This window comes from Callorhinus ursinus, unplaced genomic scaffold, assembly GCF_003265705.2.
Source record: "Callorhinus ursinus isolate GAN/ISIS: 27379988/994484 unplaced genomic scaffold, GSC_fseal_2.0 scaffold3, whole genome shotgun sequence".
Taxonomy (NCBI): domain Eukaryota; kingdom Metazoa; phylum Chordata; class Mammalia; order Carnivora; family Otariidae; genus Callorhinus; species Callorhinus ursinus.
In genome coordinates, this window is record NW_027397065.1 from 92,963,379 (window position 1) to 92,982,601 (window position 19,223).

The following is a 19,223-nucleotide window of genomic DNA, read 5'->3' on the forward strand; positions in this document are numbered from 1 at the left end:
CTGAGCCAAAGGCAGATGCTTAACTAACTGAGCCACCCAGGCGCCCCTATAATAACATTTTTTTAAAGATTATTTATTTATTTGAGAGAGAGAGAGAGCATGAGAGGGGGGAGGGTCAGAGGGAGAAGCAGACTCCCCGCCGAGCAGGGAGCCTGATGCGTGACTCGATTCCGGGACTCCAGGATCATGACCCAAGCTGAAGGCAGTTGCTTAACCAACTGAGCCACCAGGTGCCCTATTAATAACATTTTTTAAAAAATGCTTATGATATAATGAGTGGGAAAAAGCAATATAAAATTACATTTATGGCAAATTAGCAATTGTATAAAACAAAAACAAATCCTATAAATGGGGAAATAAAGATTGATGGGAGGGGGCGCCTGGGTGGCTCAGATGGTTAAGCATCTGCCTTCGGCTCAGGTCATGATCCCAGGGTCCTGGGATTCGAGCCCCACATCGGGCTCCCTGCTTGGCGGGAAGCCTGCTTCTCCCTCTCCCTCTACTGTTCCCTCTACTGTGCTCTCTCACTCTCTCTGTCAAATAAATAAAAAAAAAAAATCTTAAAAAAAAAGATTGATGGGAAATGCATTAGGATGAAGGAACTCTGGGTAAGTTTTAGTTTTCTTTTCTCTATTTTCCGAACTGTTAAGTATATTCACATGATTCTTAGAGTAAAAATATATGAAATAATATTTAAAATTATTTTAAAATTTAAAAAGAAGGAAAAGAAAAAATGGTGCATTGGACTTCATCAAAATTTAGGGTTAGATTTGAACAAACTTATGTGAAACGATGCTCAGCATCGTTCAAGATGTGGGAAAGCAAGTTGCAGCCATAGGATGAGGGTCCTGCCATCCACTAGAATGAGGGCGACCCAACGGATGTGCTGTCAGAGCTGGTCAGTACTGGTCAACAGAGTCGCGTCTGTCGCTGCGGGCACAGACTGTGGCTTAAGTGACAAACACAGGGTCTTCCCATCTGGAGGCTGGAAGCCTGAGATCCAGGTGTTGTCAAGGTTGGATTCTTCTGAGACCTTTCTCCTCAACGTCCCACGTCCTCGCGCGGCCCTTCCTCTGTGCACCTTTGTCGCCGCTGCCGCCCCGCATGCAGACCTGTCACCAAGGTCAGGGCCACCTGGTGACCTCACTTATCGTGCACCCTCTGTATGGCCCCCATGGCCAATGCAGGCACACTCGGGGTGCCCCAGGGGTCGGGGCACCAGCCGTGAAGCAGGAGGGCACAGAGGGAGGCAGGGGTGCAGGGCAGGGAGGGAGGTGCTCTCCTGCACAGACCCCTGCCCTGGACCCAACATGAGCTAATAATGGACTTGGATTTTGAGCATAAGCTCCATGTCAACCACCCCTTCGGTTCTCATGCTATGAATTATCATTTACACCCTCACAGGAGACAGACAGCAAACTGACATCATCTGCACCAGGGTAAGTTTGTGAGTGTCCTGGACTGTTTCCTCTGTCTAAAAAATAGCCGTGGACTCGTCCGACCCACCATTCCCGAGGGAAGGAGTCGGATGGAGTATCTCACAATGCTGTGGCCATGGGTCAGAAGACAAAACGGCTTCCCTGACATCACAGACGGGGATGGCCTCTGCAGCGATTTATCACACTGGCGCTCCTTGGGAAGTTAGAGTAACGCTTCTGGGCGTCGCCCCCAGGGACATGAGCTAGTGCGCGAGTGTGAGTGGTGCTCATTCATTCTCCTCCCGCGAGCTCGCGGGTACAGCAGTGTTGGGCTGAGTCGGGCTCGCCCTTTTGCCCCTCAGTCGTCGTGGGGCTGCAGTTGGCGCCCCCATGGCGCCCGCTCTGCCCACAGACACGCACACGGGACCCCCAGGAACACACGGCCTTTCCACCCTCCCTGCCACGGGGCCAGAAAGTGGCCCTGGACAGACCATGGCCCAGTTTTAAACACACGTTTTAAAGAGTAAGATCAGGTGCGGGGGAACATACAGACTTCTGTCCCCATGACAACCCTGCGCAGCCACGACAGGCCACCTTCTCCTGGAATACTGAGTAGCAGGAGAGATTCACGGCGCGAGCGTTAGCAAGCTCTGGGTCTCTTTGGCACCATTCACCCACACATGGTGCTTGTATGAACTGGTCCAGGTTCCACTGGGGGCTCCTGAGACCTCAAGACTGGTAAGGACGCCTGGCATCATCCTGCACCGAGCTGGCTTCCTTCGTTCCAACCCAGCAGCCCTGGGTCATGGGGCAACTAAAACACTATTAGTCTTTTTTTTTGTTGCAGAAAATATTTCTGTGGTAACCTAACAGTTTGGATCCAGGTGAATAGTTGGCACTTTAGACAACCCCCTATACCCCTTGCTCCCTGGGCCTCACCTGCAGGAGCAGGTGGAGTCTCATGCCTAGAGGCCAGGCCAGGGGAGAACACACCCACCCAGGGCCTCGGTGGGTGCTAATCACGGGCACATGTTAGTGGGGAACTTGGTAGAACTTCATGCAGCATCTCTTCCTGATGGTCAGACGGACTTACTGGTCTGTTTATCTGTTGGGGATGTTCAGTTTGCTGACTGTATAGAAATCAGCCAGACAGAATGAATATATGAATAAGGAGGATCTATCCCACAGATGAAGCTACTTCTGTCTGGCTTTAAAGGTGTCTCACGCGGCAGAAGTCCACCAGGTGGTTTGTTTGTTTTAATTTTCTGCTGTGGTGGAGGGGCAGGGTCCTTCCCACAGGAGTCTCCTGCTTGCCTCTTCCACAGGACTTCCCGCAGGCACTCAAACTGCTTCCAGCTGCTGCCTGTTCCGCTGCCACAGACAGGAGGGGACCCCAGCAGTGAGACATCCTGCAGGGTCCCCGTGCGCTCACCCACACAGGGCCTCCTTGGTAACGTGTTTCTCCTTCCCATCCCGCTCTAGCAGACACAGGAGGAAGATGCTCCTGTCACGGTCCGAGTCCTCAAGCCTGAGGTCCTCCGCCACCGCCAGCCCAGAGAGCGCCCTGTCGCTGCAGGTGAGCCCAACAGCAGCCCAGGGCTGCTGACGACCGAGCTCAGATGCAGGGGTGAGAGCCTGGGTCCTCCCAAAGCTGGAGTCGGCATCGTATTCTGGATGCTTGTTGCACTCACGCTCAGCGCTTCCTGGGCGCCAGGGGTGCTGCTCAAAGGGCAGCAAAGGTGCATGTGGAGTAGGAGGAAACGTGAGGGGCAGATCACGCTCCTGACGTGGGGCCTGTGCGTGTGGGATAGAGGTAGATGGAGTCCCCACGCGGTGTCCCTAAGCCAAGCCTCGTATGCGCGCTCTGGGGACGCATGCTGGTACGATAGAGGATATAGGGCCAGACGCTCGCTACAGTAGGCTCCCAGGGGCGGTGTTTCAGGGGTGTTCTTTGTGTGATCCTTTCAACTTTCTGCGTGTTTGAGCTTGTCATAGTCCATGCTGGGGAATAGCTCTGTAGGAAGCGGAAGGGCAGTGAAAATGGGGTGTGCGTAACTGATGGTCAATGGAGCATGTGAGCATGTGTGGGAGCCACACGTGGGCTGGAGTGAGGAAGCCTGCTAAGAAGGGCTGGCAGCCCCAGGACTGGGTGTGGGCGGCCTGTGTGGTAAGGCAGCAGGTCAGGGAGGCACCGCGCGGTGCTGTCTCTACCAGCAGGTGAGCACAGACACTGGCGGGGCGGGGCTGCTGGGAACACAGCTCCCCGGGTGCTCCCTTCCAGAGTGACCCACAGGACTGCCCACCACCCCCCAGCCAGTGGGGCCCAAGGCTCAGGACAATGCTCTTGAACCCTTGGCTTTGAGCTTGGAGAGCCCCCTCCTAACTAAGGAGACTCAGACCCCGGCCCTCAGACGGCCATGCACGGTCACTGAGCCCACACCCCCAGACCAGCCTGGGCCCTCCTCCACACTGTAGGCTCCATCCAGAACCTGAATCTGATCCTGATTCCCTGCGCACCCAGCTTCACACCAGGCCCACCTCTCTGTGGGTGACCCCAACGCCTGTAGCTGTCAGCCAAATGGTTAGAAAAGAATGGGCCCCATAAGGGGCACTTGGACTTTGGGTCCATTCTGGTGTGGAGACATTACTGGTACCACACCCCAGAGGAAGTTTCTTAAACCCCCCTGAGTCCCTGGGTCTCCACGAGGAGGTTAGGGTGTATGGCTGTCACTTCCCAGAGCAGGATGTGCGAGGACTCAGTGAAGGGTTGTGAGCACTTCTGCCCAGCGTCAGGCTCAGACTGGTGCTCAGTAAATGCTAGCCCCCCATGCCAACACCTTGTTTTAGACCTTGGTGCACATTAATCATAACCCTTGTCTGGGACACAGACTCATCATTGATCTATGCAAACCCTGCTTTCTAAATTTACTCCATATTTTCTTTATTTTTGGTGTCAGAGGAAGCAACAACCACCCAAGAAAAGGCAGGGTCCTGATGAGGTCTACATCTGCGCATGTGGCCCCGGCCACTCTCTTTGTTCTTGGGTTTTCCTTTTACTTCTCTGTTTCAGATCATACCTATTCCTAAAAAATACATACATGCAATTCATTGACTACTCTCTATTTCACAGAAAGGACACAGTGTGTATGTGATGTTTGGAGTTTGGGGGAATCACCTTTTCACTTACTACTTAATGGTCAAGCTGACTGTGCCCTGTCCCGTGCTGCTGAGTCCCTTTGCCTTCCTTCTGTGACTCTTTCTTCCCACCCCACACTCACTTGTCCCCTCTGCTATGGGTGTGCAGGATGGATGCCCCTGTGTGGATCTCTGTAATGAGCAGCAACTCTGCAAGATAAGGCCAGACTCTTTTCTAAAGGGGGTGTGCAGTCTGCACTCGCACAGAAGCCTATATGAAACCCTGTTGGTCCATATCCTCCCCAACACCTGGGGCCACAAACCCAGTGGTGCGGGCTGGTGGCTTCCTGTCCCTCCTAGAATGTCCCCCATGACTGATGATGCTGGACATGCATTAGCCATGTAAGTTTCCTCCTATGGGAAGTGCTTGCTCTTATCCTTTGTCCATTTTCCTGTCGTGCACTTTCTGCTTTTCTTACAGATTTATTTGAATTCTTTATATATTCTTGATATAAACCACTCGCTAGTTGGGTGAATTACAGGTAGGGTGTCACAGAGCAACTTGACTCCATGCTTAGTTTAACCTGACGTTTGATGAGGCTGAGCCGTACCTTTCAATATACTCACACTTATACATATTTTATTATAATGTTTCTTGGTCTCGATTCATCTTTAACCCAAGCATCTAAAAGAGAGTCATCTGTACTTTCTACTACAAGTTTTCAACATTGAATTTTGAGAGTTGAGTTCTGTGTGGTTCACTGGTGGGTTTGGTGTGAGGTACCGATCCAGCATCATCCCCCCACTGTGGGTTTCTGTTGTTCCAGCTGCAGTCACGAAACACTGAATGGACCCTCTTTTCCCCACTGATCTGTTTTCTGTATACCTCATATGTTTTTTATTCCACAATGCTTTCACTACTGCTTTTTTAAATATTTAGCTGAATTTGCATACTGTGCTGTTTTTATTCCCTTCTTATTATTTTTTAGTTATCTTCTTACTGGTTACCTTGGGGATTATAATTAACATCTTAAACTTATAAGAGTCTATGTTGAATAATACCAACTTAATTTCAATACCCTGCAAATACTCTGCTCCTATACATCTCCATCCCTCTTCTTTTATACTCTTAATGTCACAGATTACATCTTTACACATTGTGTGCCTATTAGGAAAGATTTATAATTATTATCTTATGAATAAGTCTTTTAAATTGCATGGAGAAGAAGAAGACCTACAAACCCCAAGTATAACAACCCTGGCTTATACATTAACCCGTGCAGTTATCTTTACCAGTTCTTTATTTCTTCTACTGCGTGAAGCCTCCATTTTAGCCCAAAAAGCTCCCTTTAGTATTTCTTATAGGGAAGGTCTGTGGTCATGAATTCTCTCAGCTTTTGTTTACCTAAGAATGTCTTAATTTTTCCTGTATCCTCAAAAAACAGTGTTGTTGGATTTAGAATTCTTGGTTGGCAGATTTTATTTTCCTTACAGGATGTTAAATGTGCCCTCGGGCTTCCATGATTTCTGATGAGAAATCAACTGTTGATCTTACTGAGGCTCCTTATACAGGATTAACCACTTCTCTCTCGCTGCTTTCAGAATCCTCTCTGGGGTTCTGAAAAATCTAGCAGTGCTGTGGCTCCTCGGTGTGGACCGTCTGCGTTTATCTTGCTTGGAGTCAGTTGAGCATCTTGGGTGTGTAGATCCATACCTTCCATCACATTTGGGAAGCATGTACCCAGTGTTTCATCAGATATTTTTCTCTCTGCCCCTCTCTTCTCCTTCTGGGCCTCAGATCCACCAGGTGCTGTTCATGTTCCTTCATTCCATTTTCTCCCTGGTCCCCAGACTGGATAATTTCAGTTGTCTTCAAGCTCACTGATCCTTTCTTCTCCTGCTCAAATGTGGTGAGCTCCACTAGTGAATGTTTAATTTCAGTTTTCAGTGGTAGAATTTCTGTGTGGTTCCTTTTTGTAATTCCTATCTCTTTATTGATACTCTTTATGTTTATTCAGTATTTTCCTGATTTCCTTTAGTTCTTCATTTTGGCTCATTGAGCATATTTAAGACAGCTGATTTAATGTCTTAAATGTCTGGGCTTCTTCTGGGAAATTCTGTCAAATTCTTTCTCTCCTTTGAATGGGCCACATTTTCTTATTTCTTTGTGTGTTTTATAATTTTTTGTTGAGAACTGGGTATTCTGAGTATTATAATGTGGTAAGTCTGGACATCAGATTCTCCCACTGCTCAGGGATTGTAGGTTTTTGAACTATCAGATTGTGACTCTTCCAAACTGCTTTTGCAAAGTATGTATTTCCTATTGTGAAGTTTCTCTGATTATCTGTGTGGTCAGCCAGTAATTTCCTTAAATATCTGGCTGCAAATAAGAGGAATAAATGTTCCAATCGATGGCCCTAAAGAAGCTACTGCTGCCATGGTGGCCAGGACAAGAAAGCACCTGTGCCGGCCCCTCAGGGCATGACCAGACCCAGTCAAAAGGCACAACGCCCACGTTTTGGAGCACGGAGTTCCCGTTGCCTGCCCAAGCATTGGCTGCTCCAGGAATGAGGGCTGTTCTCCGGCAGCGACAGGAGGACTGAGGGTGGGTGGTCACTGGCTTGCACACATGGCTCGCTCAGGAGGAACAGGTAGCATCTTTTCCCTGGTGCTGCACATTGTCACTGTGCCTGGTCCAGTTCCAGAATCTGGAACAGTCGACCCCGATGGCTCTCCTCAGCATAGTGGCTCCTTCTGCGGAGGACTGATCTCTTATGCTTCCTGCTCCAGCACTTTGTTCTCAGGTGAAGGATGCTGATGCACACACTGGCACAATCATCACCACCCTCCCCACAAATCTCTACCCCACAGCCTTCCACCACTCCACTGCCAAGCTCTGTGTTGTTTTTGCTTTCATTCTAAACCAGCAGTGTGCCTCCCTATATTTCCAGTTATACCTTGATCACCTTTGCTTCCTGAGCCCCATCCCCTCCTCTACTGGGATTGCTGCCCACTCTGCGGCCACCTTTGGTAGATGCCCTGCTGTCACCTGTGGGCGGGAAATTTGACGGCAGTGGTCGCCTGCCTGGCTGCTCAGCCTGCTGCACCCCCAGGTACCACCAGAGCCCTGCCCCCACGTCAGCAGCCATGACTGCCTCTCTGATGGATCCCCTGGGAGCCTCCCCATCCCGACAGCATGCTCCTCAAACCTTGGCTTTCTGTAGCCTGTTGCCATTCGCTTCCTCTTCTTTAGGGGATGGTCGTCCCTCATCAACAAGGGCTTGCCTTTTGTTTCCTATAAAGTTATATCTTTACTCATTCATGCATCAGTTTGTATCTTGACTGTAATTCTCAAGGGCTGGCTCGGGGAGGCACACTCCAGATTTAGAAGTCTCCCAGAAGCACTTGTACTTGGAGGTCTTTCAAAACCTTCAAGGGAAAATTGTGCACAGTCACAGCGTCTGGTCCCTGCTGCATGCAGCCCCGAGTTAGAATGAGCACCATCCCTGGCCCTTTGGCAAGCACCGTGCTCCCCCCTCCTACCTGTCAGCCCACATGGATGGGATCATAAGTCACCTGTTGGCTGGTCTGGCAGCACCAGGGCAAGGAATAAGCCTCCTGCTTTCAGGAGGTGGAGTGAAGACACTTGGGGCTCCTGGGTAGCCAGGACTTACCACAGCGAGCAGAGTTGTGTGGTGAAGGTGCCCCGAAAGGGGTGGCCTATGCTGTGTCCTTGTTGCCCCTTCCTCATGCTGGGGTTCCAAATGGGACCCTCAGCCCCTGTGAGACGCTCCCACTCATTTGGCAAAGCACTACTTGTCTCCATTGTGATGCGCATGCAGAGGGAGAAGCCAACACCCCCCCCCCCCCCCGCCCAGTGCACTTGTGTCAGCAGCCCCACACAGAAGTGAGTGCTCTGAACTAGGCAGTGGGTGATTGCCTGCGTCTGGAGCTCCTGGGGGCAGAGCTCGGTTTGTTTGCCCCCTTTAGGCAGTGCAACAAATCTTGCATCCATATTCCCTGCTACTTCTCTCTCTGCAGGTTTCAAAGGATCAACAGCGAGAAACAAGGCAGCCTATGAGAGTAGACGGTAAGGTATCTCAAAGTCTGGGTGTTGAGATCTACCCAAGCTTGATTCTCTAGAGTTAAATATTTTCTACGGAAAAAAAAAGAAGGAGGGAGAAATCACCAATGGAGGGTCAAGGGCTGGGACACTGTGTTCTCAGTGGCACAGAGGACATGCTTGAGCTCACATAGAGCGTCTGTAGACAGCGCCTGGCATCCCCATGTTCGCCCGCCCCATGCTGTGTGTGCCACAAGGCAGCAGGTCCAAGAGGTGGGGCCAGACACCTAGCGAATGCATCAGCTGGCAGAGCGTCTGCAAAGAGCTGGGAGCTGGCCTGGCATCCTTCTGTGTGGCCACCAGTCTGAGCTGTGGGCCCCGAAGAGCAGTGGTGGCCGACTTACTAACGGGTGCGCAGAGCAAGGGCCACGGTGAGTCTGAGTAACGACCAGAGCCTGACGTGCTCTGTAGGAGCTCAGACTCGGCTGCCCATGCGCTGTCTGCCCAGTGATGTCATTGTTTGGACACGGGATCCTTGTAGGGTGCTTCTGACGTGGTGTCATCTCATCTAAGAAAACATTCACCACAATAACACCTCCCTTCAGAGCACGCAGCGCCTGAGTATGTTTGCCTTTTCAACACGCCCTTGGTGAGGAATCAGTGGCTTCTGTTTCTAGAAAAGGAGGCTGAGAGGGTGAGTTTGATTTCTGTGTGATTCCAGAGAAGACTCAAGTTGGATTTTAAGGATCATAAACTAAAAACTACTGTTGTAAGTGACAGGGGGTCTGAGCCTCAGGTCCAGTCACATGGCAGGTTGGCTCCCAGATGGGTTGACACCACGGGGGTGTGTGTGTGCATGCCATGGGTGCTCGTGGATTGCCAAGAAGCTGGGAATCCTCAGGCCAGGGACAGAGGCAAAGACAAACCCAAAGAAAACCCCGTGAGCATGGCTTCCCCTGGTGAACTCGATTTTCACAGCTTTCCAGGAGGGAGAGAGAGAGGATGAAGCTCAGAGCACAGCCAGAATGGGAGGCCAAGAACTTGTCCCATAAAACTTGGACCCCAGATGGCTATACCCGCATTGTGGTGGCAAACCAGAAGGAACCCCGTTCTCACTCCCACAGGACGCAAGAAGAGTCAGCCCCATCTCAAACCTGGCAAAGGGCCCACTGCACCCCTGCACCAAGGGGCTCTGCTCACCTGCCTCGGGCGTTCATGGTGAAAGGGGCTGAGAAAATCTCTGCCAACAGCTTGGAAAGACAGACTGTCCCCAAACTCCTCAGGCTGAGGATTAACTTGGAGCGATTCTGGACTGGTCATCACAGATGCCAGGAGGAGCGAGGAAGAACTGAGCCATTCTCATCCCACATGGCTGCGCCCTCAGGAAAGCCAAGGCCTCGGCAGAGACAGACACATGAGGGCATCCAGCTCGCAGGCCAAATGCAAAGTAACTGGGCTTATTGTTTCAGGAAACAAAAGGCAAAGTGAAAAACATCTGAAGAGAACAGAAAACTGTTGTTTAATTTATGAGCGTATCTGACGAGAACCAAATAAAACTTAGGGCTGCAGAAAACATCACAGAGGCTCAACAGTCCACTGATGGGTTTAGCAGCATGTCGTCGGTCGGTTGGAACCTGTGAGCTTGAAACCAGAGCTAGGGAGTCACCTGGCACATGAAGGCAGGTGCAGAATGTGGAGGACTGTGAGCAAGGTGGGGCTGGGGTGTGCGGTGTGACTGGGGTCCCGGGGAGAGGAGGGGGAGGTGTTTGCAGAGGTGAGGCTGAGAACCCTACAGATTCTTGGAGTCTGATGAGTCCAGGAATGGCAAATAAGATTCTAGATATGTCATAAGTCAACCAGCAACCACCAGAGAGAGACAAAGAAAATGCATATTTTTAAATATTGGGTGATACAAGACAGAGTCCCTTCCAGGGAATATTGATTACCTTCACTCATCCCAATGGAAGCCTTCAGTATGGTGGGGTACCCAGCCCAGGGCTCTCTTCGTGGCTGATGTACATCTTAGGCTGAAGGTGAAGCAGGCATTTCTACATCAGTAAGGAATCCTGGGGAATGAAAATAGGCCATTTTCAATAGCGTGTTTAAAAGTGAGGTCCCTAGGAATAAATCGAACAAAAGACAAGCAAGACTTGCAGAGAAAAGGAAAAAACTTAGAGAGAACACCTTGAGGAACCCTAAGGAATGCAGACAGACCCTGCTCGCGGAGTGGGCGCCGTGGTGCCGAGACGCCAGGCTCCCAGGTAGGCCAGTGCCGGACTCCAGCGGCAGATGCTGCTTCTGAAATGTGTATGGGATTGCAAAGGGTCAAGAATAGCCAAGAACCCGAAGAAGAAGGGCAGTTCAGTATAATTAGCCGTGCCACCTCTCTAAAGCTTGCTGGTTAAAGACAGCATGGCACCTGTGCAGAGATCACCGCCGAGCCGGCGTGGAGGCTTCCGATGCCGCGAGCACGTCCGCGCACACATGGACACTAAGTTTCTGGCAGAAGTTGCCTGATGAGCGGGGGTGCGTAGGTTTTGATAAATGCTGCTGGGAAGTTCGGTGCCACGCGGGAAAAACACTAATGAAATTAGAGCCCTACCTCATACTATTCGCACGAATTAATCTCACGTGGACTAAAGACGTATGTGTGAAGCTGTAAACACTGGAAGGTACTATTGGGTAATATCTTTATGTCCTCTTGGTACATGAGGATTTGTTCAGTAAGATTTTCTTAAAGGCCCTAGCCGTATAGGAAGGTAGACATAAATTAGACCACACTGAAATGAAGGACTTCTGGATACATCAGAGAAGAGGATGCCATCAAAAAGGGAAGAGTCACACCCAAGACTGGAAACATGTTTGTAATTTGTCTATAACTGACAAAGGACTAGTATCCAGAATATATAAAGAACTATGGCCTCGTAAGGAAACAAATGACCAGCGATGAACGGGCACTTCACAGAAGAGCAGACCCAGAAGCCGGCAAACGGGAAAAGTGCTCAACAGTCCCAGTCATCAGGGAAATGCGACTGAAAACCGTGCAAGGTGGCGAGATGTCCCGTCACGGGAGCAGGGACTGGCAAGGGTGGGCCCAGGACGTGCACACGGCCGGTGGGCTGGCTCAGCATGGTGCCCTGCAGAGCGCAGCTGTGGGGGCCCCCACAGCCCCGTTCTGGGCGCAGGCCTGGAAAAAGGCCTGCCCGCGGCACTGGGAGTCCAGAGCATTGCTGGGCCGCCGAGATGCCCAGCACGGGAGGCCCCCCGCCCCGGGAACGCCCCGACGAGGCAGCAACGGGACAAGTGCAGGCACATGTCAGGGGAGCACCCAGTACCTGTGGGAACTGAGGGTCCCAGACACACAGGAGCCCCTGGCCCCGGGGGTCCTCATCCCATCATTCTTGTGAACATACATCCATGCACTCTCCACCCCCCTGCAGGTGGGGTATCGCTCATGGAAAAGACCCTGTGTGGGCATTCGCATTCCTTTCTCAGCTCTGGCAGCCGCTCACTGCGGTGCGGGGGTGAGCAGGAGAGAGCCTGTCTGGGGAGGAGGGTTCTCACCACCCCGCTCTGCGGGGCTCTGTGTGCAGGTGTCCTGTGCAGGGCCGGCCGCCCTCCCAGCAAAAGGTCAGGACTCATGGCACCAGGAACCCTGCCTTGGCCTTCCTAGCAAAGGGCCGACCCTGCACCCCTGCACCAAGGGCGGGGCGGGCCCTCTGCTCACCTGCTGCGGGCATTCATGGTGGCTTTCCTTTCCTCTGCAGGAGCCAAGGAGCCCACGCCGGAGCTGCCCTCCTTCAAGATCCCGTCTTGGGGGTCGGACCTGGAGAACCTCATGCCCCTGTACCTGCTGCCATGCAGCCACCAGAATGTGCTGTCCAGGGAGGACACCCACTCTGGGGGCCAGCAGAGCCCGGGTGGGGCGCCCGCCACCTCCAGCAATGAGCCACGAGAGAAGCAGGCCGCCCAGGGCCCGTGCTGTCTCCAGGACAGCCAGCCTCCAGAGGCGACACCGGAGGTGGCTCATGCCAGCGTCGCTCCGTTAGGCCAGGCTGAGGACCCGCCCGCAGCTCAGGGAGAGACCGGGGTCCCCCTGCGTACCCCCAGGGAAGCCCGTGATCATGACGCCTGATGGCCTGGAGGGGCTCGCCACTGTGCTCAGAGGGCAGTGCATCCTCAAATGTCCCTGGCTGTCCCTCCTCCTGCGCAGACACCAGGGGTGCCTGGCAGCCTGTTCCTGCAGAGGGTAGCCCGGGCTCTGGCTGCGGAAAGTCAGGCCAAAGAAGGGAACCGAGCGCCTCCTCAGATCCTGGCCACGCGGAAGCCTTCCCTGAAACTTGCATCTCGCTCAGCGTGGAAGCCACGTTGTAAAGGCTCGGACAGTTTCCCAAACACGCCCACATGTTGTGCGGGGACTAAGGGTGGACCTGGGATGCTGTTTTCACTTGTGTTGATTAGCAATGGTAACTGTTAGGGACTTAAGCAGCTTTTAAGGAAATTCTTCAGAACTTCTTAGGAAGTTGTATTTTAGGAAATAATAGAAATTAATTTTATTGGCAATAAACTTTAAATCGGTCTTGGTAAATTTTACATTCTTGGGCTTTGGGTGGTCTTTTGGGGGGCTGGTAAGGATTCGTGGCCGAGCCCCTCCGCCCCCCAACCTGAGCCGTCCGGCACTGGGCCCTCAAGTCCAGTATGCACGAGGCCTGGGTCTGGGCCTCCAGAACCAGCTCCCAAGCCTGCCTCCAGGTGGGAGAAGCCCCAGCCCACCCCCTGCCACCCCAACTCCCAGGCTTGCAGGGGGCTAGCCCAAGTCAGGCCCTATGTGGGCGGTGACCTTCCGTGGGCCCAGTGGTGGCCACCTGTTTCTCTGAGCACTTTGCTGTGGCTCCAGTCTGAACCTGTGAGCCCCACGCCGCACTGCCACGGGCAGGCTTCCTGGAGGAGATATGCTCTGGCACAGGCTCCTTTACCTTCCACGCCTCAGTTCCTCCAACAGGCACCCTGTGATAAGTCAGTCTGCCCACCTGTGTGGTCTCACCTCGGGCAGCCACATGCTGTGTCAGCTGACACGCAGGAAGCCCCCCGCCAGAGCCCCTCCATCACGCATGCCCTCAACTGCTGACCTCCCACCCCATCCTGCAGTCATCATTTCCACCCCCCCCGATAGACCGTGTTTGCCCTTGGAGGACCCCCGGGAGACCCCCTCCAGGTGGGCCAGCCCCTCCTGAAGGACCCGCCTTCCCTGCTTCTTTATCTCCCTGCCCTGCCTCCAAGCCTCCAGAGAACTGCTCCCCCCAATTACTTGAAACTGGGTTGTGGCCCCCACGGGGCAGTTGCCCTCACCTTGTGTCCTGAGAGCCTCCATGTCTACACAGGCTCATGGGACCATGGAACCCAGCACTTGCATGACCCGACATCAACCTTCAGAGAAGATGATCCTCTTGCTTCTGGAGGGGAGGTGGTCTCTGCCTCCCACCCAAACTCATAAACCAGAAGACTCTCCAACAGAGAGCAGGTTCAGAAGCTAACCAGCTGCAAGGTTTTGACGAGGACACCCGGGAGCTGAGTGCTGTGGACACAGCCTGGGGGCCACCTGAGTCCCGACCATGGAGTCAGTCCCAGGGGTATGATACAAAGGAGAGGGTTCCGGCTTTATGGTGAAGTTTTCACCACAAAACATTTACTGCTCTCCTAAAAATGTAATTTCATTGCATCCTGGATTTATACAAGGTGAAAAAATCCTCAAGAAACTTTTGAGAAAAAAAGTGAACTGAGAGGTAAGTGGTCGAGGGTTGGGGCTTCTTTGAAACCAGACCTTGAGCCAGAAGCAAAGGGTAGAGCTGGGGGCAAGGATCCAAGATGAATCCAGTCCTGGCAGAAATCAGCTGAGCTAAACTAACCCAAGTTAGGAAGCTAGGCTTTTCAGAGTTTAAGATCAGTCAAGATAAGCTCACAACCAAAGACCACAGACCATCATGTGTGAGAGTCAACAAACAGTAAAGAGAGGACTCAGACCCCCAGAAACCTCAGGAATTAGAAATTCAGGATATTAAGTAGGATGCACAAAATATTTAAATGTGAGACAGAGTGACAAGAATAAGGAGAGGATTTTCTAAATGATCAGGAAGATATGTAAAAGGCATGAATAAAATTTCTAGAAGTAAAAAATACACTTGTTAAAAACTTGGATAAATTAAACACCAGATTAAACCTAGCTGAAGAGAGAATTCCCGAACTGGAAAGTAATTTGAGGAAATTATCTGAGGGCTGATGCAGCCGCGAGGGTGATGTGGAGGGCGAGCTGGCCAAGGCGGAGGGAGGACAGACGGGCCTCAGATGCATCCAGCTGGAGTCAGGGGGACAAAGAACATGAGAAGGGATGTGCTCTAGTACCATGACTGCCCAGAGCTCACAGAGGCATGAATGCAGAGGGACCAGAAGCTTCATTTATGATGAGCTGCTCAGGAAAAGAAACCGGCACCTGCACATCCTGAAGGGAAAAGACAGAGCACCCAAGACAATCTGCCCTTAAACACAGCCAGAAGGAAAGACCATGGACAGGAATAATAGACAGACGGCAGACTTCCCAGTGGTAAGGACAGAGGGGGCGAAATAGACAGTTGTCAACCTAGACTCACATACCCAATAACGCTATATGTAGGAAAAAGAGCAAAACCCGCATTTTTAGATGACAAAAGCTCGGCTTACACCACCAGCCCTACAGAGAGAATTCACTTTGGATGAGAAATGTCACTTTGGAAGAGAAAGAAGGGAAGTGTGTGTGAAGCGTTTGGACAGAAGCCACGGGGAACAAGTATGAAAGGCACCCTCACCTGCCCCTGCTTCCTGGGAGGTCACTGGGTTAAACAGTGAAAACGTAGATTCAGACACAAGTAACGAGCCTGATTCATGGGATGTCTGCGGGACCCTGGGCTCACTGGAAGTGCGTGGTCTCCTCAGGCACATGGACCACTTCCCGAGGCCCAGCAGGATCCTGCCGCCGCACCCCCCTGCCCTGTTCCCCGCCCCTGCACGCTGCACCCATTCCCCCAGCTGCTTCTGTCGCTTCCCGCCCATCGCCAGTGCTGTTTTCCATGTGGTCCTTGTGCTTTGGGCTCATCGAGCCTCTTGCATCTGTGGGTTAGAGTTTACATCAAATTTGGAAACATTTTAGCCATTATTTTTCTAACACTTTTTCTGAACCCCTGTCCCCAATATTTTCTCCTTTTTTGGGGGGCTCCAATTAAACATACATTAGGCTGCTTGAAGCTGTCCCAAAGACACTGATGATCTGGATTATTCTCTGTTCCCTGTTTCGCTTTGGACGGTTTCTGTTGCTCTCCCTGTTCCATATCTAATCTGCCATTGACCCATTCTGCATATTTTCCATCTCACACACTGTGGTTTACAACCCTGCAAATTCAGTCTGGGGTACTACTGTGACTCCCATATCTCAACCTAACTTTCAGACCCCATGGGATGCAATTATGATGCTGCGCTGAAGCCCTTGAGTCAGACCTGGGTCAGTCCCAGATGACTGATTCCTTGTCACATGCGTCTTATTTTCTTGCTTCTTGGTACCCTGAGAGTTCTAAGTGGATGCCAGGAATCATTACATTTACCTTTTGGGATGCTGAATATTTCTATATTCTTACCAATATTCTTGAAATATATTCAGAGATGCAATTATTTTAGAAGTTTGATCTTTGTGCCTTGGCTGGGGCTAATGACCCACCCTGAGCCAACCTGCCTCCCCTGTGGCCTCACCCAGTGCCCCCCGGATGCTGAGCCTTCTGCTTGGCTGCTACCCGGCACGCTGCGTGACCGTGGGAGCATCCGGCGCTGCTCCTGGGGCAGTGGTGTGGCCCCCGTCCAGCCTCACTGCTCACCTCGCCCACGTGCGCTGCCCGGACTCAGCTGCATACTCGCGGGGCTTCTGCAGATCTCTGCGTTCTGTCTTCTTTTGGACTCTGTTCCGTGAGTTTTATCTCCCCTGGGCTCCCAGTCTCTCAATTTTGTTCACTCACCCAGGGTAACTGCCAGGCTCTGCCTGGGTTCCCTCCCTTCACGGCGCTCAGATGCTACCCAGGCGATTAGTGGGAATCCTGCCCCTCAGGGTCCTGTGCTTTGCTGCCTGACACCCAGGGTTTTGCAAACCTTGCTCCATGTGAGAGGGTGCATCTATTCCTGACACAAAAATCTGATCTATGACAATCTGACAGATTAGACACTACTGCACAAAGGCCCATTTTCATCTGCAAAGTCAGAAAACGCCATCATGGGAGCCGAGGCAACTGGACCTTCAACAGCTCAGCTGCTGTCACTGGAGGTGGAAAAGCACCGTAATAACCCCACCCCGTGAGTGGCAGGAAGGCAATGACAGTTCTCAAGGGGGGGCTGTGTTCAGAGCCGAGGGCACAGTAACCACTGTCTTACGCAGACTGGGAGCCATGCGCCAGGATCCCCGTGTGCACAGAACACTCGCATCGAGTAACTTGGGAAAGATCGGGACTGTACTAAGGCACAGATCCTATTACCACGTGGGAGCTGCCCCCGATGCCAGCTTCCTGGGAGGCTGCGGCACCGCTCGGTCCTGGAATCCGTGTAAGTGACCACCTGCTGCCACCAGGGTGTTCTGACAGGCTTGCACATGTGCGTGCAAGGAGCTCCTCAAAGGGCTCTGACCTCAGTGGTGGTGAAGGGTCTGTTTTCTTCCCATGCTCGTGCACCCCCACGTCCTCCCGGAGGGGCCAGACAGAAAGCCACCTCGTTCACACCCACCTCGCGTGCACGCTTCACAGCCACCCCTCATCATGACTTCAGTGTGCGGATTGTCCTACAGCAGTCTCCCCGCCCTCGAGCCCAGAGCACCCGGCACTGCAGCATGTCCTCAGCACCACGCAGGACTGGCAGAAAGGGGAAGGCAGCCTTGGGTGGACGCACAGAGGACAGCACGTGGCCCCCTGAGACCCCAGCGTCCGTCACTGCCCCTGTGACCCCGTCTCTGGGGTTAGCGCTGTAGGTTAGTCCAGAGGCGGGAGGGATGTGCAGACACAAGGATCCCCAGCCCAAGGGGACGTGGCATGCCTTCACCCCTGCTTGGTGGGCTGGTGCCTCCGGAGTTTTCTTATAAGCAAAATCAGTAACACACCTCGGGTCCTGAAAATCATATTTGAATAAAATCATCTTATTTGAACAAAAATTAGGGAATAAGTAAGACTTTATGCCCAGTTTTATGAGCTCAAGGATAAATTCATAAGCCAAAAAAGCAAATTTCTGAGGTAAGCCTCCCACATGGCTGTGGCTCCAGCCCTGCCCCTCTGTCACTGTGCATCCTTGGGTGAACCACTCAGCCTCTCTGAGTCCTGAGAGTTGCCTGACAGCAGGACAGCCATCAGGGTGTGTGTGCAGGACCCCCAGAGGACCCCGAGCCCTATTCAACACTCCACTGTTGCCCTCTGGAGAGCCTTACTAATTTCTGTACCAGGGGCCCATGTTTTAATTGTGACTGGGTCCTGTATGTGCAGCCAGCCGGCCCCGATCGGGACGCCGGTCTCCAGCCAAAGCCGGAGGGCTTGTCCACCCATGGAAGACACCACTCACGCCTGAGCAGGGCCCACTGGGCAGCAAGGAGAGGGCAGCCCGAGAGGCCATCCCCCCTCCTCCACATGGACCACTCAGGGTCGTTTCAGCTCCATTTGGATCTCATTTCGATGAAGGGCAATCTCCCCATTGTTGGGGGGCATGAGCAAGAAGCCCAGGTAAGGTCTATCTGCAGCAAGAAGGCACACCCTCCAAGCAGGGGCGGGGAAGCCAGCACCGAGCGTGAGTCCCCACAACTCTAGGTGGCCTGCAGGATGGTGGGGCTGCACGGCTTCCAAGCTGCGGTTTTGTGTCCATGAGTTTCTCCCTGTGCTACCGGAGTGCAGGCTGCACATAACGCACAAACTTCCCACAACAGGGAAACTGCTGGAACAGGACTCGGAAAGTGTGTGGTCGAGGGTGCATTTTAACTGAGAGGGTGTGCTCAGGTTTCAGAAATAAGGAACAGACTGATGTGCAGTATGTGGAGTCAGGTGCAGGTCGAGACCCTCTCCCTGCACACAGCGGCCCTCTGCCTCCTTCAGGGTGGCCCCGGGCCAGAGACCCAGGATCCAGAGCCTGAGACAGCCGGGCAGGCCCAGCAGGGTCCGTGCCAGCCTGGCCAGCCCACGTGGGGCAGCTGTCCCGTCCTTCATTCTCCCAACGGGGAGACATGGAAGCTGCCCAGGAAGCCAGGATGGGGCAGCCGGTCTCCTGAACCACTGTGGCTGCTGGACCACCCCTGGGAGGGCCAGGAAAAGACTCCGCACTGCGGTGATGGTGCCCCGCAAATCATATCGCCTTGGAACTTGGAATGTGATTTCATTCAGAGAAAGCAAGAGCCTCTGCAGCTATAATTAGGGACCTGGACATGAGACCATCCTGGATTATCTGCGTGGGTCCTAGTCCAAAAAGTGTCCTTACAAGAGACACGAGGGAGGGGGCCACACGAATATAGAGACAGAGATGGGGCAGAGATGGAGACAGAGATGGAGACAGAGATGGAGACAGAGATGGAG

At 52.6% G+C, this 19,223-nt stretch overlaps 1 protein-coding gene and 1 long non-coding RNA gene across 9 annotated transcripts in view; one reads left to right on the plus strand and one right to left on the minus strand.

Annotated features, from left to right (window-relative positions):
* Positions 1-13,209, plus strand: part of LOC112819828 (palmitoyltransferase ZDHHC11-like) — a 44,008-nt gene extending 30,799 nt beyond the window's left edge. For 6 of the 8 annotated variants that reach the window (XM_073891117.1, XM_073891118.1, XM_073891115.1 and 3 more), the window contains 4 exons: positions 1,405-1,439; positions 2,901-2,994; positions 8,595-8,643; positions 12,384-13,209. In XM_073891117.1, coding sequence (XP_073747218.1) covers positions 1,405-1,439; positions 2,901-2,994; positions 8,595-8,643; positions 12,384-12,751 — 546 coding nt within the window. In that variant the 3' untranslated portion in view covers positions 12,752-13,209. The remainder of the gene's footprint in view (positions 1-1,404; positions 1,440-2,900; positions 2,995-8,594; positions 8,644-12,383) is intronic. The other 2 variants (XM_073891116.1, XM_073891120.1) reach the window with 1 other exon arrangement.
* Positions 4,353-8,330, minus strand: LOC141372421 (uncharacterized). Its single transcript, XR_012377677.1, has 3 exons — positions 8,228-8,330; positions 7,763-7,982; positions 4,353-4,501 (listed from the first exon to the last, which is right to left on the minus strand). It is a non-coding gene; the product is annotated as an uncharacterized lncRNA (long non-coding RNA).
* Positions 13,210-19,223: the final 6,014 nt, after the last annotated feature.